At 48.4% G+C, this 24,693-nt stretch overlaps 1 protein-coding gene across 1 annotated transcript in view; it reads left to right on the top strand.

Moving 5' to 3' along the window:
* Nucleotides 1-24,693, top strand: part of SRRM4 (serine/arginine repetitive matrix 4) — a 149,089-nt gene that overhangs the window by 118,240 nt on the left and 6,156 nt on the right. Inside the window, exons 7-10 of the mRNA XM_004430125.3 lie at nt 1,819-1,917; nt 5,105-5,261; nt 18,303-18,607; nt 22,725-22,928. Of these exons, the coding sequence (XP_004430182.1) occupies nt 1,819-1,917; nt 5,105-5,261; nt 18,303-18,607; nt 22,725-22,928 (765 nt within the window). The remainder of the gene's footprint in view (nt 1-1,818; nt 1,918-5,104; nt 5,262-18,302; nt 18,608-22,724; nt 22,929-24,693) is intronic.

Raw genomic sequence — 24,693 nt, 5'->3', positions numbered from 1 at the left:
CAGAGCCAGAGGCCGGGCCCAGACCCAAAGAGCATGGGGAGGGATCGTGGCTGAGACAGGACTGCCTGCCTGAGGGCAGCAAGGAGGATGAGCCCCAGAAATGGCTAGCAGGACACAAGAAAGGTTGTGTAAGCCAAAGACAAGTCAGGAGAGGGACAAGCAAGGGGAAAAAAGGCATCCTGAGGTAAAGGATGGTTATTCTTGCCAAGTTCCTCCTCAAGGCTGCTTCTAACCAAGTGACCACGGGGGTGATGCAGCTTCCTTTACTCAACATCCCTTAGTGAGGCCTTCATATGCGGCAGCCCTGTGCCGGGCCTGAGGACAGAGGTTAGCCAGACACTCTCCCTGCTCAAGGAGTGGGGCAGTGGGGCACAGGAGACAGACAGGGGACATAGTGGTGGCAGATGGAAGCCTAGGGTGCGGTGGGAGCCCTGGTGTGGAAAGAGGGCTCAGTGGGTGTCTGGGTTGAGCGTGAGAATGGAGGTAACCATTCTAGGCTGCAGGTTAGGCAAGTGCTTTAAACTCTGTGCCTCAGTTTCTTCATCTGTGAAATCGGAACAATAAAAGAACCAACTTCATAGGTTGTTGTGAGGAGTAGATGAGTCTATTTAAGGAAAATGCTTAAGAAACAGTGCCTGGCACACAGGATGTGTTAGATACGGGTTACCCATCATCACCATTGTCATCGTCGTCATCACCATCGTCATGAGGACATCATGAAGCGGGAAATGTGTCAGCCAGGATACAGGCAGTTTGGAGTTGCTTGAGCCTCGAGGCCAGAGCAGGAGATGTCATGCAAGGAGGCTGGAGAGCTAGGCAGGGGCTGGCTCCTGAAGGTGCTTGGGGGTCAAGGTCAGAGTTGGGACTTGACATGCGGGCAATGGGAAGGTTTTAAGCAGAGAAAGGATATGGTCTGATTGTTACATTACAAGAATCCCTGAGTCTTTTGTTGGATAACCAGGCTACCTCCTGATAGAGTCGTCTCTAACTCCCACTGGCTTCCTGGCTGGGCCCAAACCATTGACATTCCTTGACAATCCTCAATGACCACTGCCGCTGCTACTACTGAGTTATTATTATTATTTAGAGGGAGCTGAAGTGAGCTGTAATAATGCCAATTTTAGTGGTAGTGGTAGTAATTATTGTTATTGTAATTTTTGTTGTCGATGATGTTTGTAACTTACTCTGCAAATGGGCTTTTGACTCGATGTTCAGAATTTAGACTTAATTTTCCAGGTCTGAGGTTACAAATTGACAGCCCAAAGGCCTAATTTACTCTGCAGATATGTTTTGTTTTCCCCAAACAGTGTCTCTTTTTTAAATCAGCTTACATTTAAAATAGGAATATTTTACATAAACATCTGTATTTCTACCATGCCACTATTCTGGGGGCAAAGCCACTTCATTCTTTAGCCCATGCCTTTCGGGTGACATATTTTTAGTGCCTGGCTGAATCACACGTTGTGGTCCTGACTGGCTCGTGAAGCTGGCTGAAATTGAGACTCCTGCCTTAGGTGAGGGGGAGGTGACATGTGGAGGTGATGTTCCCGTCCAGGGTATGGTCCCATCAGGCCTGCAGGCTGAGGGCCCTGAGTCATCCAGGCTGTCTCCTCCAGAGCACCCCTCTCCGCTCACTTGTGTTCAGTACAGTTAGAGACCCCGGATTCCCAGGCAGGAAGCTGGGTGATGCAGGGGTGGGGCGGGGGGAGATGCATAACTTTGGGAGGGACAGTGACTCGGGTGCAAGAGGAAAACGTGTGTCACAAGATCAAAATCTCTCTCCCTCCTCTTCTGACTCGCTCCTCCTCACCCCCCCAGATCTCGAAGCCGGCCCCGAAAGTCTCACCGCCATCGCCACCACCGCTGCCCCTCGCGGTCCCAGAGCTCAGCGTCCCGCTCCTCCAGCTGTGATAGCAGGTAACCCCTCCCCCAGCCGCTGCCCAGAGCTGGTCTAAGATGCCATTATCATCAGCTTTGCCTCCGGCTGTGACTGTTGGTGGGGGGGCCTCTCCCAGCAGAGGGACGGCCCCTTGCCGGGCACTAGGCAGCTCTTTTGTCACACCCCTGTAGAGAAAGGGCTGCAGAGACCTGCTGCCTCCACTTATAGGAACAACAACAGTATTCGCTAACACATATGCTTCCTAAGGAAGCAGGTACTATTATTACCCCATTTTAAAGATGAGGAAACTGAGGCACAGAGAGGTTAAGGAACTTGCTAGTCACTTAGCTACTAAGTGACAGAGCTCAGATTGAACTGGGGAGTCTGGCTGTGGACTTTGCACTCTCACGAAAGGCTGCTCTAAGCACAGCGAAGCTAAGCAACCTATGAAAGGCCACACAGCACAAAGAACTTACTTCGGAGGCCCTTCCAAGTCAGATTTCTCCTAACCTGGACCCTCTCTCTCTCTCTCTCTCTTTTTTTTTTTTTTTTTTTGGTAAGGAAGATTAGCCCTGAGCTAACATCCATTGCCGATCCTCCTCTTTCTGCTGAGGAAGATTGGCCCTGGGCTAACATCCATGCCCATCTTCCTCTACTGTATATGTGGGACAGCATGGCTTGATGAGTGGTGCGTAGGTCCACGCCTGGGATCCGAACCTGCAAACCCCAGGCCCGAAGCAGAGCGTGAGAGCTTAACCACTATGCCATCGGGCCAGCCCCTATGCTGACACATTGGCTGTCCTGGCCTGAGAAGGGGGAGGAGAGTTCTCTTTTGGACGAGGAGATCAATAAGAAGGAACAGGGATTTGTTTGATGTTAATGATTGAAATTGCTCACATCCAGCGGGAATACCCAGGCCTACCTGATAGTACCAGGCAGCTTCCGGAGGGCAGAGGCTGCTTTCTTCTTCCTTAAGTGCCTCCCACACTTGGCTACATATTCACATCACCTGGGGAGATTTAAAAATCTCCCTGTCCTGGCCCCACCTCATGCCAGTTAAATCAGAATGTCTAGAGGAAGGAGGAGGAGGGGAGGAGAAATATTTATCTAAATCCTACTCTGTGTCAGGCACTGTGCTATAATTAAAAATACATTTTCTCTCTTAATCATCCCGATAACAGCGCGAGCTAGACCAGGGCTTCTCCACTTGGGCTGCCCTTTGTAATCCCCTTGGAAGTTTTTACAAACACCGATGCCTGGATCCCACCCTCTAGACTCTCTGATTTAATTCAGATGAGGTGGGGCCAGGGCAGCGAGATTTTTAAATCTCCCCAGGAGATGCGCACGTGGAGCCGAGTGTGAGAAGCATTTAAGAAAGAAATGCAGATCCTGGCATCTTGTACTATCGCTGGTGGGCCTTGGTGTTCCCTCTGAATGTCACCAATTTCAAAGAACGTCGACATCAGACAAGGCTGCTCTGGGACCCTGAGTGATCATGACAAAAACAAGACGCCTCTGTCATCAGGTCGGAGCCCAGAGGAGACAGGAGCTCTGTCCAAAACACGAGGGTGCCCAGCATCTCTCGGTCCTGGCTGATGGGAGAGACTGCTGCTTCTTCGCCAATCAGAGCCTTGGCCTCCATCTACCCTGCCCTCTTTCTAGACGAGGTTTATGAAGACACCCAATCAGAGGATTGGCTCTGCTTTCTGATGGCATCTAAGCCAGAACAAAGCCCCCATTCCTGAAACACTCCCCAAAGCCACCTACCATACGCCCATAACAGGTTCTCGCCAACACCTTGGTCCAGAGCCGCCCCCCTGCCCCGCCCAGGGTGCACGGCTCCCCCACTGCCGGGGGCGGTAAACACGTGTTCAGCTGCAGGCGTGCTCCTGGGGCCTTCGTCTGGAGGGCACTGACACACTGGGCTCCACTGCATCCCTGATGTGTCACTGGTAAAACTGCGTCTTAGTGGACAAAGGGGTCTGAGCAAGGTCACATGCCTGGCAGAGCTGGGACAGGGACCCAGGTCTATGTGACTCAGGCTGAATCAGCTCTCAGCAGCTGAGGTCTGCGGGTCTGGGCCAGAGGTGGTGCTGGGCCTGCCTCAGACACTCAGGTGCTGCACTCCCCCTCCCTGCCACTTACCTCTTAGGGAAGTGGTCACAACGCAGACCCCAGCCCCAGCCCTCCTGCTGTCACCTCTTCTAGTGGTGTTGCCACCTGAGCTCCCCGGTGCCTGTTGGACTAAGGGACACTCCAGTAGGCAAGGAAACAACCTGAGAGCTGGCCCTCGGGGCACACACCCAGTAGAAAAATGATCTGGAGGCCCCAGAGCAGAAAGGGACACTCCAGAACAAGAAGCAAAGTCATCGGTTCTGACAGGGGACAGACAACTCAGCCCTGGCCCTGATTCTGCCACTTATAAGCTGTGTGACCTCAGGCAGTTCCCTAAACATCTCTGAGCCTCAGCTCCCTTAGCTGTAAAATGGGAAAGTAATACCTGCCCTGTTTGTGTCTTCAAACTGGAGAGAGGACTGTGAAAACACGTTAAGAGGGGTGCCATGCAACTTAGTAAAGTGCTACTTGTATGACTACTGTGGCTCAGAGCTCATGGGCTCTGCAGAGTCCAAATATTCCCGTTCTACGGAGTCAGAGATTCCTTTGGTTTCCACTGCAGACAGGACAGCCAGATCTAAATCTGACAAGCTTGCAGAAGGCATCTTTGTCATTTTTGTCAGCTTTTTGTTTTTCTCAAAACTTTTGGGCGACAGTCAATAGGATGCCTCTGTTTCACAGATGGCGAAGTCACATACACAAAGACGCACAGATATACGCAGTTACGTTTATAGGCAAACACATGAAAACATAGATGGACACACCCAGATGCACACACAGTCGCATACAGACACGGACGGACAGACAGACACTCACACAGGCACACGAAGGACATTAAACTGAATCAGGATAGGGACATTTTGCATCTTCATGGCTGCATCCCCAGCCCCCCAAATACTGCAGGTACATGAAGAAACATCTGTTGAACAAACAAATGAGAGAATGAATGAATGAATGGGCGGGTGGGTGGGTGAGTGGATGGACGGATGGATGGATGCCCACATAGTCCATGCAAACACAGCCTATCATCCTCAGATCCTGTTGGTCCCTAACCACCTCTCTGCCATGCTCCCCATCAAAAGACCCTCAGACCTCTCTCCCTGCCCCCAGGCACCGTGGCCAGTCCCCTGAGGAAGGGCGGAAGTCCCGCCGAAGACACTCCCGCCGCTGCTCCAAGACCCTCTGCAAGGCCAGCCCCGAGGCCCGGTCCAGCCACCCGCCCAGCCAGCCCCTCCAGACGCTCAGCCTCCTGTCGGCCAGGGGTGTAGTAAGTATTGCGCACAGCCTCCTCTGCCAGTCTGGGCCACGACACCTGGGGGAGGTGGAGGCACAAGCTCAGGGCAGTCTACAACACATTTTAATCCAGTTTCGGGCAAATACCCCACTGGTTTGAGACCTCATTATTGATTCACCAAATGGTCACTCGCCAGCCTTGGGCAGCACTTGGTTTTGGGGGGAGGGGATCTGCTAAGGGGAGGGAGACAAACTAAAATACCCAGTCTTTTTATCAGGGGAACATTGGAAAATATATATTGGTCTCCAGAGTGACATCTGCAGGAATGCATGTGAGACACCGTAGGTTTCTTCGAGGAATAAGGGAGTATTTGATGTCACAGAGGCACTCCAGCTTTCCAGTGAGGTCTGCATCTTTGATGCCAGCTAGCCTGCAGCATGGATTAGCAGCTGGGATTCGGTTTCACCTATATAAACACGGCCTTGAATTGATACGACCTTTGTCCTCTCATGTGTCCACACAAGGTCTCAGGGAGTCGAGGGCACAGTGGCCCTCACTAGTCCCTTCCATAGATGGGACAGAAAAACCAAGGCTCAGAGAGGTTAAGGTCTGGGGTAAAGCCACAGAGCAAAGCAAGAGCGAATCTGATTTAGCAGCCCAGCATTGAATGGAATCACGCAGCGCTCCCTCAGGTCGACAAGGAGGAGCTGGAAGGTGACTTCAGACAGTTTGACACTAGGAAGTTTTCTGGGCAAGGGATTAAGAGCTGGATCTGAACTCGAGTACCAGTTTTGCCACTTCCTAGCTGTGTGGCTTTGGGAAAGTCACTTGACTTCTTTGAAACAGTTTTCTCATTGGTAAACTTGAAATAATACCACTTCCACATGGGATTGTTGGGGATATGAAATAAGATAAAGTATGTGAAGGCCTTGTGAGACTCTAAAGGGACAGACAGACAAACAGGAGATTCAGCGTTGACGTAACCTAAAGTCGCAGCTGACAGCTGGGAAGGGACCTGTCTCCTCTGGCCACGCATGAATCTGAAAATTTCAGAGAGCCGTTCTCTTAGAAAGGATGAGGTAGAAATAAGGAAATGCTCGGGGTGCTTGCCAGGAGGTCAAGGAAGAGAAGGCGATGATAAACTCTAGTTGGGCCTGGTTGACACAATACTTATAACCTGCAGTGCATTCTGGGAAACTCTTCTTCACCCATCAAGGCATCCTGTATCACCAAGGTCTAATTTTGCCCAAATCCTCTGCCTAGTTGGAACCATCCACAGCTTTCCCAGGCCCCTCCTTTGTGGAGATGTGTGTGGTTGCTGAGTATTCTGCAGATGGCAAATGCCCACCTGCCTTCTCCCCTCCCTGAATGTCCTATAAAAGGTCTTCCCAGCATGGCGGAGAGTCAGGAGGCCTGGGCTCAAGTCTTAGCTTAGCTGGACAATTCCTTTTACCCTCCCAGCCTCAGCTTCCTTACCTGGAAAATGGGCATGATTATCCCACTAGCCTTCCAGGGGAATTGTTGCAAAGGTAGAAATAAATTTAAAATACGAGCAATACGAGGTGGAGGAAAGTTTTCAAGTTAGTAAAAGCCACCCAATCTTCCTGGTCATGGTGTTTGTGGCAGCCCATTTTGTGGCCCCAACTGACCCTCTCTAAAAAGTGCCAACTGCCTCTCTAAAAAGGCTTATGTCTTCTCACCTGCCTGGGGTGGTTTCCTAACAGGTCAGGTCTGTCAATATGTTGCAAAAAGATGGATGTTCCAAAAAAAAAAAAAAAAAAAGTGGTCCTCCCACACCAGCTGATGAGGTTCCAGATTGGCTGTTGGCTCTTGAAGACTTCATGTCCCTCGTGGGCCCAGCCCCTATGAGAAGGGCTGAAAGCTCATCCTTACCTGGAAGGGAGAGGCCTTAAGAGCTCACCAAATCAATGCCCTGATTCCAAGAAGAGAAACTGAGACTCACAGAATAGTAATGACTTCCATGATTTATGGCAAGTCAGAGTTGTTAAAAACATGGGGTTATGATTATGCAGTCAAATCCTGGCTCTGAGCTACGTTTAGTTACTTAAACCTTTTTGAGCCACAGTTTCATCATCCGTTAAAAAAAAAGCCAGATAATAAGTCTCTTCTTCAAAAGCCTTGTTAGGACCAAAGCAAAATAATGTTGTGAACTGTTGAGCCCAGGGCTTGGCAGAGGGGCAAAACTCAGCAAGTATTAGCAGGTATTATGACCACAACATTCCAGATGCTGGCTCTGCACTTAGCAACTGCAGAACCTTGAGCAAGTTACACGAACTCTCTGTGCTTCAGTTTCCTCCCAATCTGAAAAACCAGGATAATAATAGGACCTGCCTCCTAAGGGGTATGTTGTGAGGATTCAACGACTTAATGTGAGTAAACATTTTAGATTACAGCAGGCAGGTGGTAAATGCTCTGTAATGTCTGCTGCTAATGGTAGTAGCAGCAGGAGTATTAACAGTGGAGGTGGTCATAGCAGCAGCAACAATAGCAGCAGCGCTGGAATGGCAGTGGTGGTAGTTATAACAGTAGTCTGGTTCCAGGCCCAGGCTAGTCAGTGAATGACTTGGGACTTGAGCAAGGGCCCCTGCTTCCTCTCTCCTTCCACCATAGATGGCAGCTGCAGCCCAAATGGCTAGCTCCACCTGTTCACGGTTGCCCGACTCCTGGGGGCCTCAGATGCCCCCCAAATCTGGTCCTCTGAGTTCCCTCCATGCTAGCCCCTTACTCATCTTCTCTCCTGCAAAGGCAGAGATGGAAGACGGTGCCAGGCTGGACCAAAGGCTTCCAAGAGTCCTGGCCCCAGGAGTTTTCCGAGCTCTTTGTTAAAGAGAACAGCAAAGTCACCGTCATTGAATCCCCCGTTCAATCACTGGTTCAAACTACCAGTTATGTACTGAGCATCTACAAAGGGTCAGCCTTGACATGGCTCTCAGGATCCAGTGAATAAGAAACAGTCTTTGCCTTCTTATGAGACAGGCAAGGTCAAAACCATAAAAGACAATACACAACAATTAATGTGGAGATGCTGAGATGGGGTGGAAGGTTAAGCAGGCAGGGAAGGGAGTTAGGGTTAGGCTCAGGTTAGGGCAGAGAAGGTGACAACTACCTGAGAAACTATTAGCCAAAGGAAGCAGGAAATGAACACTGGAGATGGGGATGGAGACAGAATTCCAGGGCAAGACATGGGGCTCTGGAGATGAACAGGAGCTGGAGCGTGCAGGGTCTTCTATGCCATGGTTCCTGCCACACTCCATTGCAGGCATTTCATATGCACAGCTCTTTAAAAAATCAAGGATGGGCATATTACATCAATGGGTGTATTTGCATATATGAATATGCAGATGTGGGTTGTGTCTTATGGAAATTGTAGCTGGTGAGCTAAAGATAACCTGAAGCCCTCTTGGTCTGTCAGAGCCCAAATCCAAATGGAGGGTCCCAAGGAGACGAATTAGGGACCCTTCCCAGCCTCACTCATGTTCCTTATCTCCACTCAACCATCTCTGTTCAAGACATTCGGGAGACACAGAGATGAATAAACACTCTTCCTGAACTCCGGAGCTCACAGTCTAGTATCAACAGCACGCTGCGATACAGTGAGATAAGTGTTGTCATTAGGGCTGAGATGGAGTCGGTGAGCACCAGGACCTCCTCAGTTGCTAAAATATTCAAATACTTGCACACTGGTGAGTAAACAGACTCTGTCACTGGCCCATCTCCCGTCAACTCAACCATCCCTTCCCTCCCCTGGTACCTTCTAGACCTTCTCACAGCCCAGCAACTAAAGATACCTGACAGCCCTTCAGTGCCAATGCCAGCTACCCACACTCAACCAGTTGTTGAATATTTTGAATATCACCCCTGGCGGTGATGGAAGCAAGCACAATTTGTGGTAGGACAACAGAGGAAGAACCAGACAATGTTGTCTTGGCATCTGAGAGGGCTGTACAAATATAGGAACATTTGAGCCGGGTTTTGAAGGATGGATAGGAGTTCACCCAATTGAGAGGGCTGATGAATAGAGGCAGGGGGAAATACCACTATGTGCCAGGGACTGTCACATACTTTACAGGTTTTTTTTTTCTCCTTTGATCCACAAAACAGTTCTCTGAGGTAGACGCAGTTATTATCACCATTTTTAGATGGGAAAACTGAGGCTCAGAGAGGTGAAGGGACTTAGGTTGGTAGCCCAATTGGGAGGAAGGGAAGCTGGCTGGTATGAATTGTGGCTGGTGCCTCAGAAGCTTACTCTGAGAGCCAGAGGACCAACTAGATGACAGAGAGGCTGGTGGCCCCAAGGTTTGGCCAAGCCCTTTCCCTGTTGCATGGGGTTCTCTGTTAAGTCCACCTTAACTGGAGAGGGAATCTGGAAAGGGCTGATCAAGACGGAAGCCAGACCCCAGAGAAGGGCAGGCTCCTTTTTTCCTCCTCTTGCCTCCAGCTTGGGCCAACAGTTGCAACATACTCCTTGCCGACAAAAACCTGCACAGATGTCACACATACACACAAAAAGCAGAACTTGGGGTCCAGAAAAGGGGCCTTCATGAAATTTGTGAACAGGAGGAAGAAATAGAGGGTAGTGATGAAGACATGGACTTTGGAGCAAATCTGGATACTCTGGAGTTCTGGAGCTCGTCTCCCTGGGAGACCCTGGGTGGCAGCAATAACTGATGCTTCCTGAGCACCTACTATGTGCTAGGCTGAATTCTTTATGTGTCATCTCATGTATTTCTAACAATAGCCCTTCAAGGGAGCTTCCACTAATATCCTCATTTTACAATGAGGAACCTACAGCCTAGAAAAATTAAGTAAAAGGCAGCAATGAAATGGAGAAGCTAGGATTTGAACCTAGAAATTCTGACCTCAGAGACCATGTGCTGAATCACGTGACCTCCCTGGTGTCATTTCACTTTGCTGGGCCTCAGTGTCTCATCTGTACCTTAGGGCAACAATCATACCAACCCCATAGGGTAATTGTGAGGGTGGAGATGAGGGCCCCATTCATTTAAAAAATATGCATTAGGCACCTACTATGTGCCAGGCACTGTTCCAGGCACTGGGTGAACAGCGGTGAATAAGACAGACCAGGTTCCTGCCCTCGTGCAGCTTCTGTTCTGTGAAAACTCAGCCCAGTGCTTGGGTCATGATGCTCAATATGCAATAGTTGCTAGTGTTATTATTTGTTGTCACAGTGGCTTTATTAAACTTACTCCAAACAAACCCAGACGTGATGTTTTTGGAGCATCTCTGGCCTCAAAGAGCTTCATCATATCCAACATCTTGAGTGAACTTCAGAACAACCCTAGGAGAAAGGCAGCGTGGTGATACGCTTCCCATTTTGTAGATGGGGAAATGAGGCTGAAGGGAATATATGGATGGCCCAGGCCTCTGGACCCCTGACCCAGGCTCGTGCACGTTCTGCCGAAGGCCTTCAAGCTCTTGCTCAACTGGGAGACTCTACATCCAACACCAGCTTTGAGAAGCGAGGGACCAGAGTGCAGGAGGAGGGGGGCGGGAGGCTCGGGGATTGGCAGGACCAGTTGTTTTTTAAATGGAAAGTGGCGTAGCATTGTCACCTTTTCCTTTTGCCAAATAAAGACAGAAAAAGAAAATCACCACTTTCTGTCATGAAAGGGCCATTTTACCACCAAGAGAGGTAGGACAGATGTGACCTCAGAAGAAACGATGAGCCTTTAAATCAAATGAATTGAGCTGGATGAAAAACTCATTACATTGAACTTATTTTTTCTTGTTTCAATTTGGGCTGGTGAAAAATTTGTCTAACTAGATCCATGTAGAGATTGTCAAGAACCGGTGGACTGGGGGCCATCAAGAGGGGCTTCAGAGAAGTGGTGAGGCTGACGCCACCATTCCGTGTCAGCCTTCTGCTGGAGGGAAGGGCAGAGGAGGCCAGGCCACCTCCCTGGACCCAAGGTTAACTGCAGTGCACAGCCCCGTGGGATCCTCCCTGCCCTAAAGGACTTCCTCATCTTCCCACAATCCCCAGCAGGTCTCAGTATCTTTCTTCATCCCCGCCTCCTCTCAAATGAACTCCCAACAGGTCAATGAATCCATTCTTTTGCCGTCTTCCTAATTAGTGTGCAAAGGAAGATGAACAGCAGCAAGGAAAATAAACTTAATGTCTTTGTGAAAAAAAAGGATTTTTTTTAAAGGAATAACCAGAACCCTCTAGCTAAAGGCGCTGCCATGCAGCTCTATATTCACAAGAGAATTTCCAGTCCCCCATATGGTGGGGAGGGAAAAAAATTTATAGCCGTCTCTCTCCATGGGGCCATTTGAAGCTAGTAAATGGACTTGTTCAGTTTAATTGGAATTCTCTTCTTGATTGTATTTTTGTAACCTATTAGGCCGCGCTCCCTCTTGATCTCCGAATTCAGCTGAAATTAAATTTTGAAGTGTAAGTGAGAGGTTGCCTTTTTTCCCCATTCTTGATTAAATAATGATTTGAAACAAAAACAATAAATAACAGTGCTGGCTCCCCTGGAGGGCTGAGAGAGACTCCTAGTGAAACGCCAGGGAGCTGGAGCTCGTGGTGGGGGGATTTAATTACTTATTAGAAAACCCAAGTGTTAACACCAAGTATATTAAGGGACAAGTTGATGAGGCAAGCTTATGAGTTCACAAGAAGAAAAATGGGAGTCTCACCTTGGAGGGGGCTAAGAGAGTAAAGGGGAAATATTTGTTTGCTTTCTCCCAATGGCCATGAGTTTGCGAAAAGCAGTTTGTCCTAAAAAAAAATCTGAGATTGGCCAGCCTGACCGAGAAGGGAAGAGTTTGTAATAGCTCTGGGGTCTGGATATGGTTTAAAGGCTCTGGTCTCCTGGCTTCTTTCATTGACAAAGGCCCAGAGGGATTGAAAGGCTGGAGATGGGAAGATGGAGCAACCCATTTCAGAGTTCTGGAAGGGCGAGATGAAACACAGGATGCACTGTGTTTGTGTTGCTTTCAGAGCTGTATCAAGGTAGCAATGAACACTTGGAACAGAGGGTCACAAATCTCGATGTCTTGGGGGCCAGGAAGCTGGTAGATATAAGCAACAGAGACCCCGTGGGGCCTGGGGCCAGGAGATTTCCTGCCCTCTAAAAGGGGCAGCTGCAATCATTCTCAAGCCGATTATTGCCAAGCAGGAACGTGGACCCAATGTTGCCTGATCTTATTTTTCAACACTAACTGGAAATGGGGTTGTTATCTGAAACCACCCCATTCTACAATGTTGGCGTTAATTCAAATTTATTTTCAAACATACTAAGAGAGCTAAAGAAAGCATGCCTGAAACAAAGCATAACTTGGCCCGTCAGTTTTCCAATGGTGACTTGGGGTGTTGAAGCTGTTCGTTTATATCCCCTCACCCTCCCCACACCAGGGCACACGGCCAGCTTCCAGCTTGCAGACAATGTTCTCTGGCCACCAAAGACCACTTTGCTTGGCCACGAGGCAGTTTGGACATACTAGAGAACTGACATCCCCGGATATAGCCTTCAGCCCACAAGTCGTGGAGAATTGGTGTATAAATACCCCAGCTCCGTCCTTGGGTGGGATTAACTCTGGGGCCAGTTCTCCACTGGCTCCCAGAGTGTCCTCCAGCCACCCACTGTGGCAGCTGGTTTGATAACGCATCTTTCATTGGCTCCTTCTCTGTCCCATCTCTTTTCCCTACTCCCCTACGGAGGTTGCCCTCTCAAACAAACTACTGGCACTCCAATTCCTGCCTCAGTTTCTGTGGGAATCCATATTAAGACAGACGTTTTTTCACTTGGTGATCAAGCAGATCTTACAGGGGCGGAATTTTCATGCCATGCCCCAAAGGTAGGCCTTTGTGAAGACATGAAAGGAAGGGCAAGGCTGAGATGGAGGAAGGGGTCAGAGTGGACCAAAGAAGAGAGCCTGGTATGAGGGTCCCAGGTCTTAAATTGAGGTGCTGGCTACCCTGAGGGCATTGTTAGTGGACAACAGTGGGTCTAGGTTGACTCCTCTTAGCGAGTATCCTGAGCACCATTTTGTAGCCAAGCTGGCAGTACAGAGACAGAGAGCAGTTACAGGCGTCGAAGAAAAACTCCCAATGGATGAAGAAGAGCTCTTCAAAGACGAATTTTGAGAGGCCTATTATCTAAATGAGGAGATATGGAGGAGCAAAGGGGAGCCATCCTGTCACGTCAATGTCGGGTGGGCAACTGTTTGCATCTTCCGTGCCGGAGTGAGTATCCGGCTAGGAAGGAAACACTCAGAGATGAGAGCGCAGAGGCAAGATCACGGAGGCCTCCGTTGTCTGCCCGTTACGATGTCCATGGCTTGAAGGTCTCCTTTGCATCATCATGGCTGTCACCCACCTCCCCCCCACACACATGCACTCATCCTGCCTTTGGCTCCCCTCAGTTGTATCTTTCCTCCTCTTTGTGTGGGGTGGAGAGCTCTGGAGAAGGTGGCGTCTGAGGCAGAGGCCATTACGCTCTCCAGACTTCTCTAACGAGTTTATTAAAATATTCGCATCACCTGGAAATATAGACAGAGCCCATCAAGACTTGTAAAGACAAATCCCAATGGAGTTTGGGTGAAAGGAGCAGGAATGAACGTCTTCAGGCTACCACCTCTTTCCCCTAACCCCAAAGTCATCCTTTAAGCAGGTCAAATAGAGTGAGAAGATTTACATATTCGGTGCCTGCTAGGGATGTCGTTATGCTGGTTGTGCCCTGTACAAGGGTGACTGGCCTTGAAGTGAAACCCCACCTACCCTCCATTCGCCAAGCCAGCTTTGAATACTGATGAGGAGATGCTTCAGCCCAGAGAAAGGTGTATCTTTTTCCTAATTTGTCTGGGGTCGCCCCTTTCTAATTCCTGACCCAAGAGGAGCACCTTTTTGTAATCCGTACAAAGTCACTGTATGGACCTGCAGCCCTGTTGTGTGCGAATGGCCAGACCCAGTCCATCTTTGAACCTGACCTCCCAGAATAGCAGAGGGTCTCATCTGGAGTACAGCTTGTCTATCGGGAAGGCTTCTCGGATCTGGAACTTCTCACCTTAGCCTGGAGCTTATGCTGTTGTGAAGCTATAGATCAAGCCCCAGTGTGCTTTCTCTAAGGGTTCTGCATCTGAAGAGGATATTCCTTCTCTGCCCCGGGTCTGACCCAAACCTTGATTCTAGAGGTTCTCTCTAGCTCACAAACCCAGCCTTGAGCTGGTCTCAAGACCCCAACCTTGAGCCAAGGGTCCACCTGTGGTTTCCTATTTTGAGTATGATGGAAGCCAGTCCCTCCTTAAAAATCCATCCAGTTCCCAAAGCTGGCGGTCACCCAGTTGGACCCCACCAGGGCCTGATCACCCAACCATCTCCACCAATGAATTAAGTTAGGGTGGGCCCAGGCTTCCCAGCTCAGGTTTCCAGGGGACTGTAGAGCAGCTTTGTTCATTCAGCAAGATTTACTGAGCACCTACTCTGTGCCAGGCACTGGTGGGTACTTGGGTACAACACTGAGCCAGTCATGCGTGGCCTCTGCCTTCGACAAGCTCCCACCCAGATGGAGACACAGGCAATAAAATACACAATTACCCCACTGAGTAACAGTGCTGTGACACACAGAACCCAGTCATTTTTGAATGAGTGAATGAATGAATGACTGAATGAATCAATGAATGAAGTAGAGAGTTTTGTGCTATCCTGGCCTGGGGATCAGAGAAGGCTTTCTAGAGGAGGTGATATATAAACTGGAGGATGAATAAATTTAGCCACGTGAAGTGAAGAAATGAGGAAGAGTGTTCTAAGCAGAGGAAATGGCATGTGCAAATGGCCTGGGGTTGGGAGAGCAACAAGTGGTGGCAGAAGCAAGAAAACTCATTGATCAGCTCAAGGTTGTGGGGGCCAGGGTGGGGGTCTGTGGCAGAGATGAGGTTTGTGAAGTACACAGGGCTGGGTTGTAAAAGACATTGTCCTCCATGTCAAAGAATTTAGATTCATCCAAAGAAACGGGACTTTTCAACAAGCAGGAGAGGTTGGTATTTTCAGGCACCAAGGTCAACCCAATGAGAACATTTCTGGTGATGATGGAAAACCACGATGCCTTATAGAGTTCTCAGTTCTAATCACACAAGTTACATGTGGATAATGGTCATGGTCGAGATACTCTAAAAGTGTTCCTGTGAGCTGAGGGTGTAGGATTGAGAAAGAGAACGAGGGAAAGTCCCCTTCTATATCCACTAGCCCTGAGGGGCCTCACACTTGGGAAATCCTTGCCCACGGGGACCCATGATAGGCCAGAGCAAATGCTTTGAAATTAGTGATCAAGGCTGGGAACAAGTCCCTGGGGAGAGAAAGGCCAGCCTGGATGCCCCAGGTAGCAAGCCGCAAGATAGTGGAAACCACGGTACTCACAGGCCCCTTCACGTTGTCTGCCAGCCTGGTTCCCTCCAAGAAGTGTTGCCTGATTCACTTGTGACACACTGGCCACCAAACATTCGCCATCTCTGAGGAAAGATTCCATGAGTCTATCCTTGGACCAAGCCAAACTGAGAACCCAGATCCCAAGATCTAGCTGCCTGGAGTGATGCTCTCCTTCCTGCAGAGGTGGCGGAAATACACTTGTTACCATTGCGCCCCCAGAGGTGGGAAGGATATGCCATCCAAACTGCAATGGGAAGATAGAAAGGAGGAGCTGAATGGGAATGTGGCCTCTACATTATTTTTAAACAAGTCTCACTCTAGAAAACTCCACCTGGGCAACCTTATTTTGAGGTCCCTTCTCCCAAAGCAAAGCTAGCCAGATCACCAAGCAGGTAAAGTGGCAGCTGTGCTGGGTAGAACTTGATAAAGCTGGATCGTCACCTTGTCTGTGCACAAGGCCTCCTGGGAGAATCCACAAAGGAAGTCCCGCCCCCCTGGTCCAGGAGCTGACATCCTGAGATGCTGGAGTTATCCGTTATTCTTGTAGTTCGCATGTCTGTGTCTCACCCTCATCACCAATTGCTGAGAAGGCAAAAATGGTGCCTTAAGAAAGCCCAAAAGTCCCCTTCCTTTAGGCCCAAGGTGCATGGCATAAAGTGGGGGGAAGCAGGCTCTGCACTAATATTTGTGGGGCCCAGGCCAAGAGTATAGAAGGAGGCCTACATACTGCTTATAAATCAAGCCAGCAAACTCAAATGAAGTGTTCTCTCCTATCTTGGCAAATATACCTTCAAAATGATCTGGAAAGTCAGATTTGAATTTAGAGTCTTGGACCCCACAGAGTGCCCGTCCACAACATGGCAGTGTGGGGAGAACCTGCCTGGAGGCCCTGGCCCCTCCCTCTCTCCTCACACCTCTTGCACCAACCAATGCCATGATGGACCTTCCATACACACACATGGACACCTCAGCCCGAACGTCCAAGTTCTGTCCCAATAGCCACCCTTGGACCTAGGGGTGTGCACACCTGAAGCACGGTCTATCCCCGGAGACTAGATCCGTGGATGAGCCAGCAGAGACCCTGGAAGAGGGCTCGGGTCGTTTAAACAGAGAATTCTGGGATCTCAGGTACCCAGAGAGTGGTCTCGGGGGAAGTGGTTTCCAGGTAGCGCCCGCTTGGTCCCCGAGATTTTTCCATGGGGATGGTATTCACTGGAAGAGGCCCCAAGCAGGGTTCCTCTTGCCCACAGCTAAGCATGGTACTGTTGGCAGGGGCCAGAACCGAACCCACTGTGTCATCCCAGCCGTGAGACTGGTCTGAACGTTTAAAGAAAACCATCCATTGTGCTTCTAAAGGCGCCATTGCCTTCCCCCAAGGGCTGGCTCTCCATCACCTCCTTTACTCCTTCATCTGTCCTAGATCAGCCCCACACAGGATTCTGGGGACCTCTCCTCATTCCCAATCACCCCAAAGCCAAATCTCCAAGCCCCTCCCAAAGCTTTGTCACAGGCACACCCTCCCCGTGTCCCCTTGATCCTGACACCTAGAGCGATGCAAACTCTGGCCGCCATTTGCAATTTCAGCAAAGATTGCTTGATCCAACTTGGGCATTCAGGGCCTGACAAGGTTAGTGTTGATGGCTTGAGGTCCCCCAACAGAACGGAAGCCTCACCTGTCAAGAACACTGAAAAACCAGAGCTCAGAGTTCAGGGCCAAGTGTGAGGATGTGCAGAAAGGTGTGTGTTTTTTCTTGTCATTTGCGACTCTAACAATGGACTCACGTTGCCCGCTCTTCCCTTTCTCTTACACCTTACCTACCTACTAAAGGAGGAGTTCTTGCTTGGTAAGTGGATATAATCCGCAAAGACATGAGAGAATTTATTAGAAGCCACTCGAGAGCCTTAGCTACCTTCTCCAGGGGGAAAAGGACACACACAGATATCTGTAGAGAGCTTTTTTTTCGTTTGTTTTCAGTCAGACTATTTGACTTCCATTTTTTTTTTTTTGTCCTCTCTTTCTTTTCCCCTTTAGTTGAAAACTACAAAAGTGTCATTTTGTGACCCTGACTTTATATATATCTATATATGAAACGCTTCTCTTTATTTCATTTCTATTCCCCATGCGATATTTGTTTAGGGTTCTATTCAGGCAACTTTTTCTTTAAAAGAAAAAAATGTCAAATTCATTGAGGATTTGGTTGCAGTTTAAAATTTTGGCTTTATCTCCTTTATTTAAGTTCCAGGATATATTTTTTTTCAGGCCCGTAGCCCCATTTCTTTTTCCCCTTCCCTTATTTTTATTATTGTTTTAGATCAAGGGTGTTTACACCCCCCTTTCGATTAAGTTGTCTCTTTTGTTTGAGTTAATTCATTAGAAATTAAATTTTGTATGATTTCCTTTTTCTTTTGTTTAATCTGGATCGCATGCTTTTTCTCTGCATGATACCTAAATCTTCCAGTTATCCTAGGAGGGGGTAAAACAATATCTCCTTTCTGTGGTATCTTTCAGGAATTTGTGCTTTTGTTTTTTGGCGTCTCTCCTTTCCTCTCCTCTCTCTTTCCTTTCGTTACAGTGCATCATGACGGTAAACATTTCTTGGTTATTTAGACACAGCCCGCAAGCCCGGCGCTCAGCAGTGTCCAACGGGTGTTTTTGCTTTCAGATCACAGGGTCGGGGTCTGCAGGGGACCTCTTTACCAAAACAGCCAGCCCGCTCACCACCTCCCGAGGACGCTCCCAGGAGTATGACTCAGGCAATGACACCTCCTCGCCGCCCTCCATGCAAATCGGCTCAGCCAGGTCTCGGGGTCAGGAGAAGGGGAGCCCCAGTGGGGGCCTAAGCAAGAGCCAGGACATCAACAGCGGCAACACCTCTGATTCAGGGAACTCCTTCACCACCTCCTCACCCCAGAACAAGGGGGCCACTTTGGAGAATCTCTCCCCCACCAGCAGGGGCAGAGAGTCAAGGTCAGTGCACCTGGGCAGGAGGAGGGGGTCCCACTTAGCTCCACCATCTCAGTCTCTCACCCTAGCTCCAAAACACACCCCCCACCTGGACCTAGGAGTCTTTTATTTTTGGGAGAGAGAAAATTCAATTCAAACTGGCATAATTTTTGTAAAAATCCAAGGATATTCAGCTTCAGGTACAGCTGGATCCAGGGGCTCAAAAATATGTCATTGGTAATGTCTTTCCCATTACATTTCCCAGCTCTGCTTCCCCCTCTGTTGGCTTCATTCCCAAAGCATTGGCAAATATGCCATCCAGCTAACATGCTATCCATTTAGCCAGCCAATGGAAGCAGACTGCCTCTTTCCCCAAAATTTCAGCAAAATAGCAGAGCAAGTGCTCATTGGCTCTGCTTGGCCCAGCTTGGGCCATTTGCTCACCCCTGGACCAATCACTCTGGCCCAGAGGAGTCTGTGCTTTTGGCTAGAATGTGTCACATGCCATTATCGGGGCTAATGAGTAGAATCTTCCCACGTACATTAAACTTGGGGGAAGTCTGGTTCTCTGAAGGAAAAGCCAGGGTACTGGTATCAGGAGTAGGGATGGAGCCTAGGCAGGCAAAAACAGATGTCAATTTTACCAGTACTCTCAGGAGAAAGTCTAACATTAAATTCATTTTAAGTCACTGTCATTTAAAAATATACCACGGTGTTTACCCAAATGCATTCAAAATTTACGTCCACATAAAAACCTGCACGTGGATGTTTATGGCAGCTGGATTCATAATGGCCAAAACTTGGAAGCAACCAAGATGTCCTTCAGTGGGTGAGTGGATAGATAAACTGTGGTCCATCCAGACAATGGAATATTACTCAGTGCTAAAAAGAAATGAGCTGTCAAGACATGAAAAGACATGGAGGAACCTTAAATGCTCATGACTAAGTGAAGGAAGCCCATCTGAAAAGGCTCCATACTGTATGATTCCAACTCTAGGACATTCTGGAAAAGGCAAAACTATGGCGACAGTAAAAAGATCAGTGGTTACCAGAGGTTAGGGGGGTAGGGAGGGAAGAATAGACAGAGCACAGATTTTTTAGGGCAGTGAAACTATTCTGTATGATGCTACAGTGGTGGATATATACTATATATTTGTCAAGACCCTTTGGGTTCACAAGAGTGAACCCTAATGTAAACTACGGACTCTGGGTGATAATGACGTGTCAGGATAGGTTCATTGATTGTAACAAATGTAGCACTCTGGTGCGGGATGCTGACAGTGGGAGAGGCTGGGTGTGTGTGAGGATAGGGAGTACGTGGGGATTCTCTGTCCTTTCCACTCAGTTCTTCTGTGAACCTAAAACTACTCTAAAAAATAAAGTTTATTAATGTAAACATGTATATTTAAATTATATATATATTCCACGGGACAATTTTAGGTAAAGGAAGATCAAGCTATCGTAGAACGTTGAGACTACTTGACTCTTTTGCCCATATTAACGCACTTACTGGATACAGTTTCCTGCAGAAAACCCTTCCAGGCAGTTGTTTATGAACCAGTTGTAATTCTGCTTCATCACTCCGTTACTCTCTCACTCAAGAAATCACAGCAAAATGCTCATCACTGAGGATAATGTCACAGTCATAGCTAGTAAAATGTGCTGATCACTTACTCTGGACCATTCATCCTGTTACTTCTCCTCAGCTGCGTATCAGGCACCTCCTATACGCCAGCCACTCAGCCTGGTGCTGAAGATACAGTCCTTGTCCTCAGGAGCGTATAATTAATGGGGCAGATGGAGAGATGCAGGAAGGGTGGAAGAGATTTGCTGGTGCACGAAGTCACGACAAAACTGGGGTCCTTCCTTCTGGGGGTGGGAGTCTGCTTCCAGAAAGACAGCCGGAGCCTCAGCATTGAAGCAGTTAACAGCTTCTTCAAGGACAGAGCACCCTTTGTCCCCAACACTTCAGTCCTGGACAGAGAGCTTGGCATTCACACGTAGGCCTGGCCTCTGGTTTGCCTGCCCCAGATATCCCTGGCCTCGGTTCACACCCACACTTGGCTTGGAGCCAGGGCTGGGTCAGAGCAAAAGTCAATATCTCTAAGAACAGACAGTGATGTTTCCACATGACAGAGGGAGGACATGTGTCTACTGATATACTGCAGTGCTGTTATGCAGGAAAAACTGAGAATAACAATAACAACAGCAATAATAATAATGGCTGCTAGTATTTCTCAAGCCCTGACTATATGCTAGGTTCCTATGCCAAGTGCTTTCCATGGATAATCTTCCTTATATATAAAGGTTTCCTCACAAAACCTTTATGGGATAGGTACTATTAAAACCCTTTTTTAGCTGATGGGGAAACTGAGGCTCAGAGTAAAGAAACTCAGTCAATAAGGGCCAGCACCAGGATTCCAACACAGATCTGTCTCCAGAACTGGAGCTAATGCCTGAGCAGCATCTAGCAGTTACCTGCTTAATTTAATCTCTGTGGACAGCCAAATTAAATAATTTAGACGCAGCCTTTCACTTTGAAATATAAATGATCTTTAAATCCATGCCTATTTATGTCATGTCAACTGTGAGCAGAGGGCCGAGTGGAAGAGAGGTGAGCTCTCAATCAGGGGAACCAGAGACAGTGAAGGTGGGGGCTGGTGAGGTGGCAGGGGAATGGGCTTCGGAGCTGGACAGGTCAGGGTTTGAGACTCTGGGTGGCCTTGAGCAAGTAGCTAACCCTTCTGAAGCTTCTCCGTAAATCGGAGATAATAGTGCCGGCTTCATAAGGTTGTTGGGAGGACTAAACGAGATGATGCTTATGAAGTGCCCAGGACACTAAGAGGCTCAGGATGTTTATCCCACAGCTATTTATTGATGACCAAGCACAGGTATCAGGCTCTGTCCTAGGCGCTGGGATACAGTATCCAGAGAGACATATGTCCTGGCCCCAAGCTCAGTGTCTGGGGGAGACGACAATTATAAGACCAAGTGAGCCATCTAGGGAGAGGGGAAGCGTAGGGGCTGGGGGCTGTGGTGACACACTGGAGGTCACCTCGTCAGAATTAGGGGGTATCAAGGAAGGCTTCCCAGAAAAAGTGAGGTCAAACTAAAGCCTGAACCATGAGTAGTTGTTAGGAGAAGAGGGGAGGGAAGAGGGTTCCAGGGAGTGGGAATGTTCTAAGGCCCGGAGACAAGGGAGGGAACAGGGCTATTCCAGGAGGAACAGATAGTCCATTATGGCCAGAGTCAAGAGAGGACAGTTCCAAGAGCTGAGGCTGGAGGGGTGAGCAGAGGCCGGGTCATGATGAGCCTTGAAAACCATGTTAACATGATTTGAACTTGACCCTTGGCCCAATCCAAATGAACATGTCCTTACTGAGAACCCAACAGGAACCCAGCATAGATCCAGGCAGGGTGGGAATACAGAAGTCAGGATGCTGTCCTTTGGGTGACTTTGAACAAGCCTCCACCCTTCTTTGGGTCTCAATTTCCCCATCTGCAAAATGGGCTACACCAAAATTTCCCAAACTTAAACCAACTACTTGTCATCTTCTTGATTTTTACCATATCCATGTACTACTGGTACTTTTATTTACTTTGATAAACTCATTTATATAAGGAAACTTATAGTACTATCTTAAATAGAAAATTTGTATCATTTGTCCTAAATAGAAGGCACCTGTAAAAATACATATTAACACAGTGTATTTAATTCTGGTTAGTTACGGTTGCCTGCTTAAGGCTCTGAGCCCCACGCCTGCTCTCTCTCACTGGGAGACTCCAAGTGTCAAAGAGATGGTAAAAACCACTAGTACCCAAGCTGGGCTTTCTCGTTAATATAATCAGAGGACTGAAAAAGACTCGAAAGGGAATAAGTCTCTCACCATGTGATTTGATGGTATTTACCAATGACCTAAAATATTCTCAAGTGCCCCATGTGGTATGCGTCCCACTCTATCTCTGCTCTCTATCATCTGTGGCCTGGCAAGTCTTTCCAGAGGTAGTAAGATGGGCAAAGGCGGAGAGGGGGTTCTGAGAGCACCACAGCCTAGGCAAAGGCAGGGAGGTGAGTATCAGCGGGAGACGCCCCCAGACCAGCAGGCAGGCCAGTGCTAACAGACGTTCTCCCCCTCCGCAGAGGATTTCAGTCGCCATGTCTGGAATGCGCCGAGGTGAAGAAGTCCAGTTTGGTCCCACCCACGGCCCAGAGCTCCCCCATGCGAGGGTGCTCCCGCAGCTCCTCCTACGCCAGCACCCGCTCCTCCAGCCACTCCTCCAGATCCCCAAACCCCAGGGCCTCCCCCAGGTACACCCGGAGCAGATCCGCCTCCTCTGGGAAAAGGTGAGTGCAGTTTTGACCTTTGCTCTGCAGTGCTTTCGTCCTAGGGAGCTAGTTAATTGGAGATGACCTTTGGCCCGTGGGGAGAGGAGTCTGACCGACTTGAGTTTGAATGCCTGTTCTATCCATTACTAGCTGGTGGCCTTGGGCCTCAGTTAACCTCTCTGAGCCTCAGTTTCCTCATCTGCAAAATGAAAACAATAACAATACTTACCCTAAAGCATTGTTCTGAGGACTATACAGCACTTAGATCAGTACTTAGAACATAGTGAATAAGCTATGATTGTTGCTATTGGCATGAGGATGTGCTTGTGTGTATCATTTATCTTCTGCAGCATAGAAAATTACCCCCAAACCTAGCATCCTTAAACAACAAGCATTTACTTAGTTCCTGATTCTGTGGATCAGCAGTGTGGGCTGGGCTCAGCTGGGTGGTTCTTCTGCTCTCTCTTGGGTTCACGCATGTGTCTTCCATCAGCTGGAGGGTTTGCTGGGGGCTATAGCTGGCCTGGATGACCCCCACTGACTCATCTCTGCTCCATGTGGTCTCTCATCCTCCAGCAGGCTTGTCTGGGCTTGTTCACATGGTGATGGCCAGGTTCCAAAAGACAGCAGTAGTGTGCAAGGCTTCTTGAAGCCTAGGCTTGGAAGGGACATGACCTCCCTTCTGCCATTCTGTTAGCCATAGCAAGTCACAAGACAAATCCAATGCAAGGGGTGTTCCTCTTAGTGGGAGGAACTGCAAAGTCACATTGCAAGGGGCATGGATACAGGGAAAAGAAGCATGCCCCTTCTTGCGTTCTACCACTCAATTCCAATAACCACTGGTAATTGCTTGATTTTTCTCATGTGGAATAATGATGCAGCAGAATGCACAGACATGAGATCTCAGGAACTGGAAGATTCCATCCAGTCTAATCAACCCATGGCTTCATGGAGCCCAGCTTCCCTCTACAAACAGGAATTTCCAACGCCAGGCTGACTGTTCCTCTCTTTTGCAACCGTGTAATCAAAAAACAGTTGCTTACTTAGTTGGTTACTTCAAGACCAGTTCATTCAAAAAAAAGAGATGAGGCAGCTGACAGAAATATTTGATATGATAGAGTGACATAAATAGAAGAGAAAATCAGGCTAAAAGAAAAATTAAGGAGAAAAATAAAATTAAGTCAAGAGAAAGGTTAAGTCCCAAAGGTATGCCCTATCATTCTGTATAGTTGCTATGAAGGTGGGCAGCAAATGTGACTCTGAGCTCCCTGGCAGAAAAAGCAAAAGGGGAAATTGCTCCATTAATTTATACGTTCTTAACAAAAAAGAATTGAACGAGTTGCTCAGAAGAGCAGTTATTTCTGATTTTAAGTCTATGAAAAATGACTCATATTCCACAGAAAAGGAACACTATGTGATGTAGTGGATGGAAATGACTGACATCCTTTCAAAGTGTCCAAAGGCATGTTTCATCTTGACTCTTTCTTATGATGTCTCTCAATGCATAGCCAAAGAGCAAGTTGGCAAGAGCAAATTTGCAGAGGCCGTCACTGGACACTGTCCCAGGGCACTGAGATTGGAGGAGCTATTCCTTACCCACACTCCTTATGTCACCCTGAGCAGCATGTAAGAACAGAGTCCCAGAGCAATATTTAAGGGGCATGGTTATTAGATCACCTGGAAAGCAGGAAGGGACTAAGGAACATCTAGGTGAGGGCAGGTCATAGCAAGCCTTCTTTTCAAGTTAAAAAGAACAGGTGGGAAAACTTTAGTGTTTCTGTGA

The sequence above is a fragment of the Ceratotherium simum genome, chromosome 35, assembly GCF_057802395.1.
Source record: "Ceratotherium simum simum isolate JZ-2026a chromosome 35, ASM5780239v1, whole genome shotgun sequence".
Lineage (NCBI taxonomy): Eukaryota > Metazoa > Chordata > Mammalia > Perissodactyla > Rhinocerotidae > Ceratotherium > Ceratotherium simum.
The sequence above is the reverse complement of the archived record's forward strand: the minus strand, read 5'-3'. Positions and strand labels throughout refer to the sequence as shown.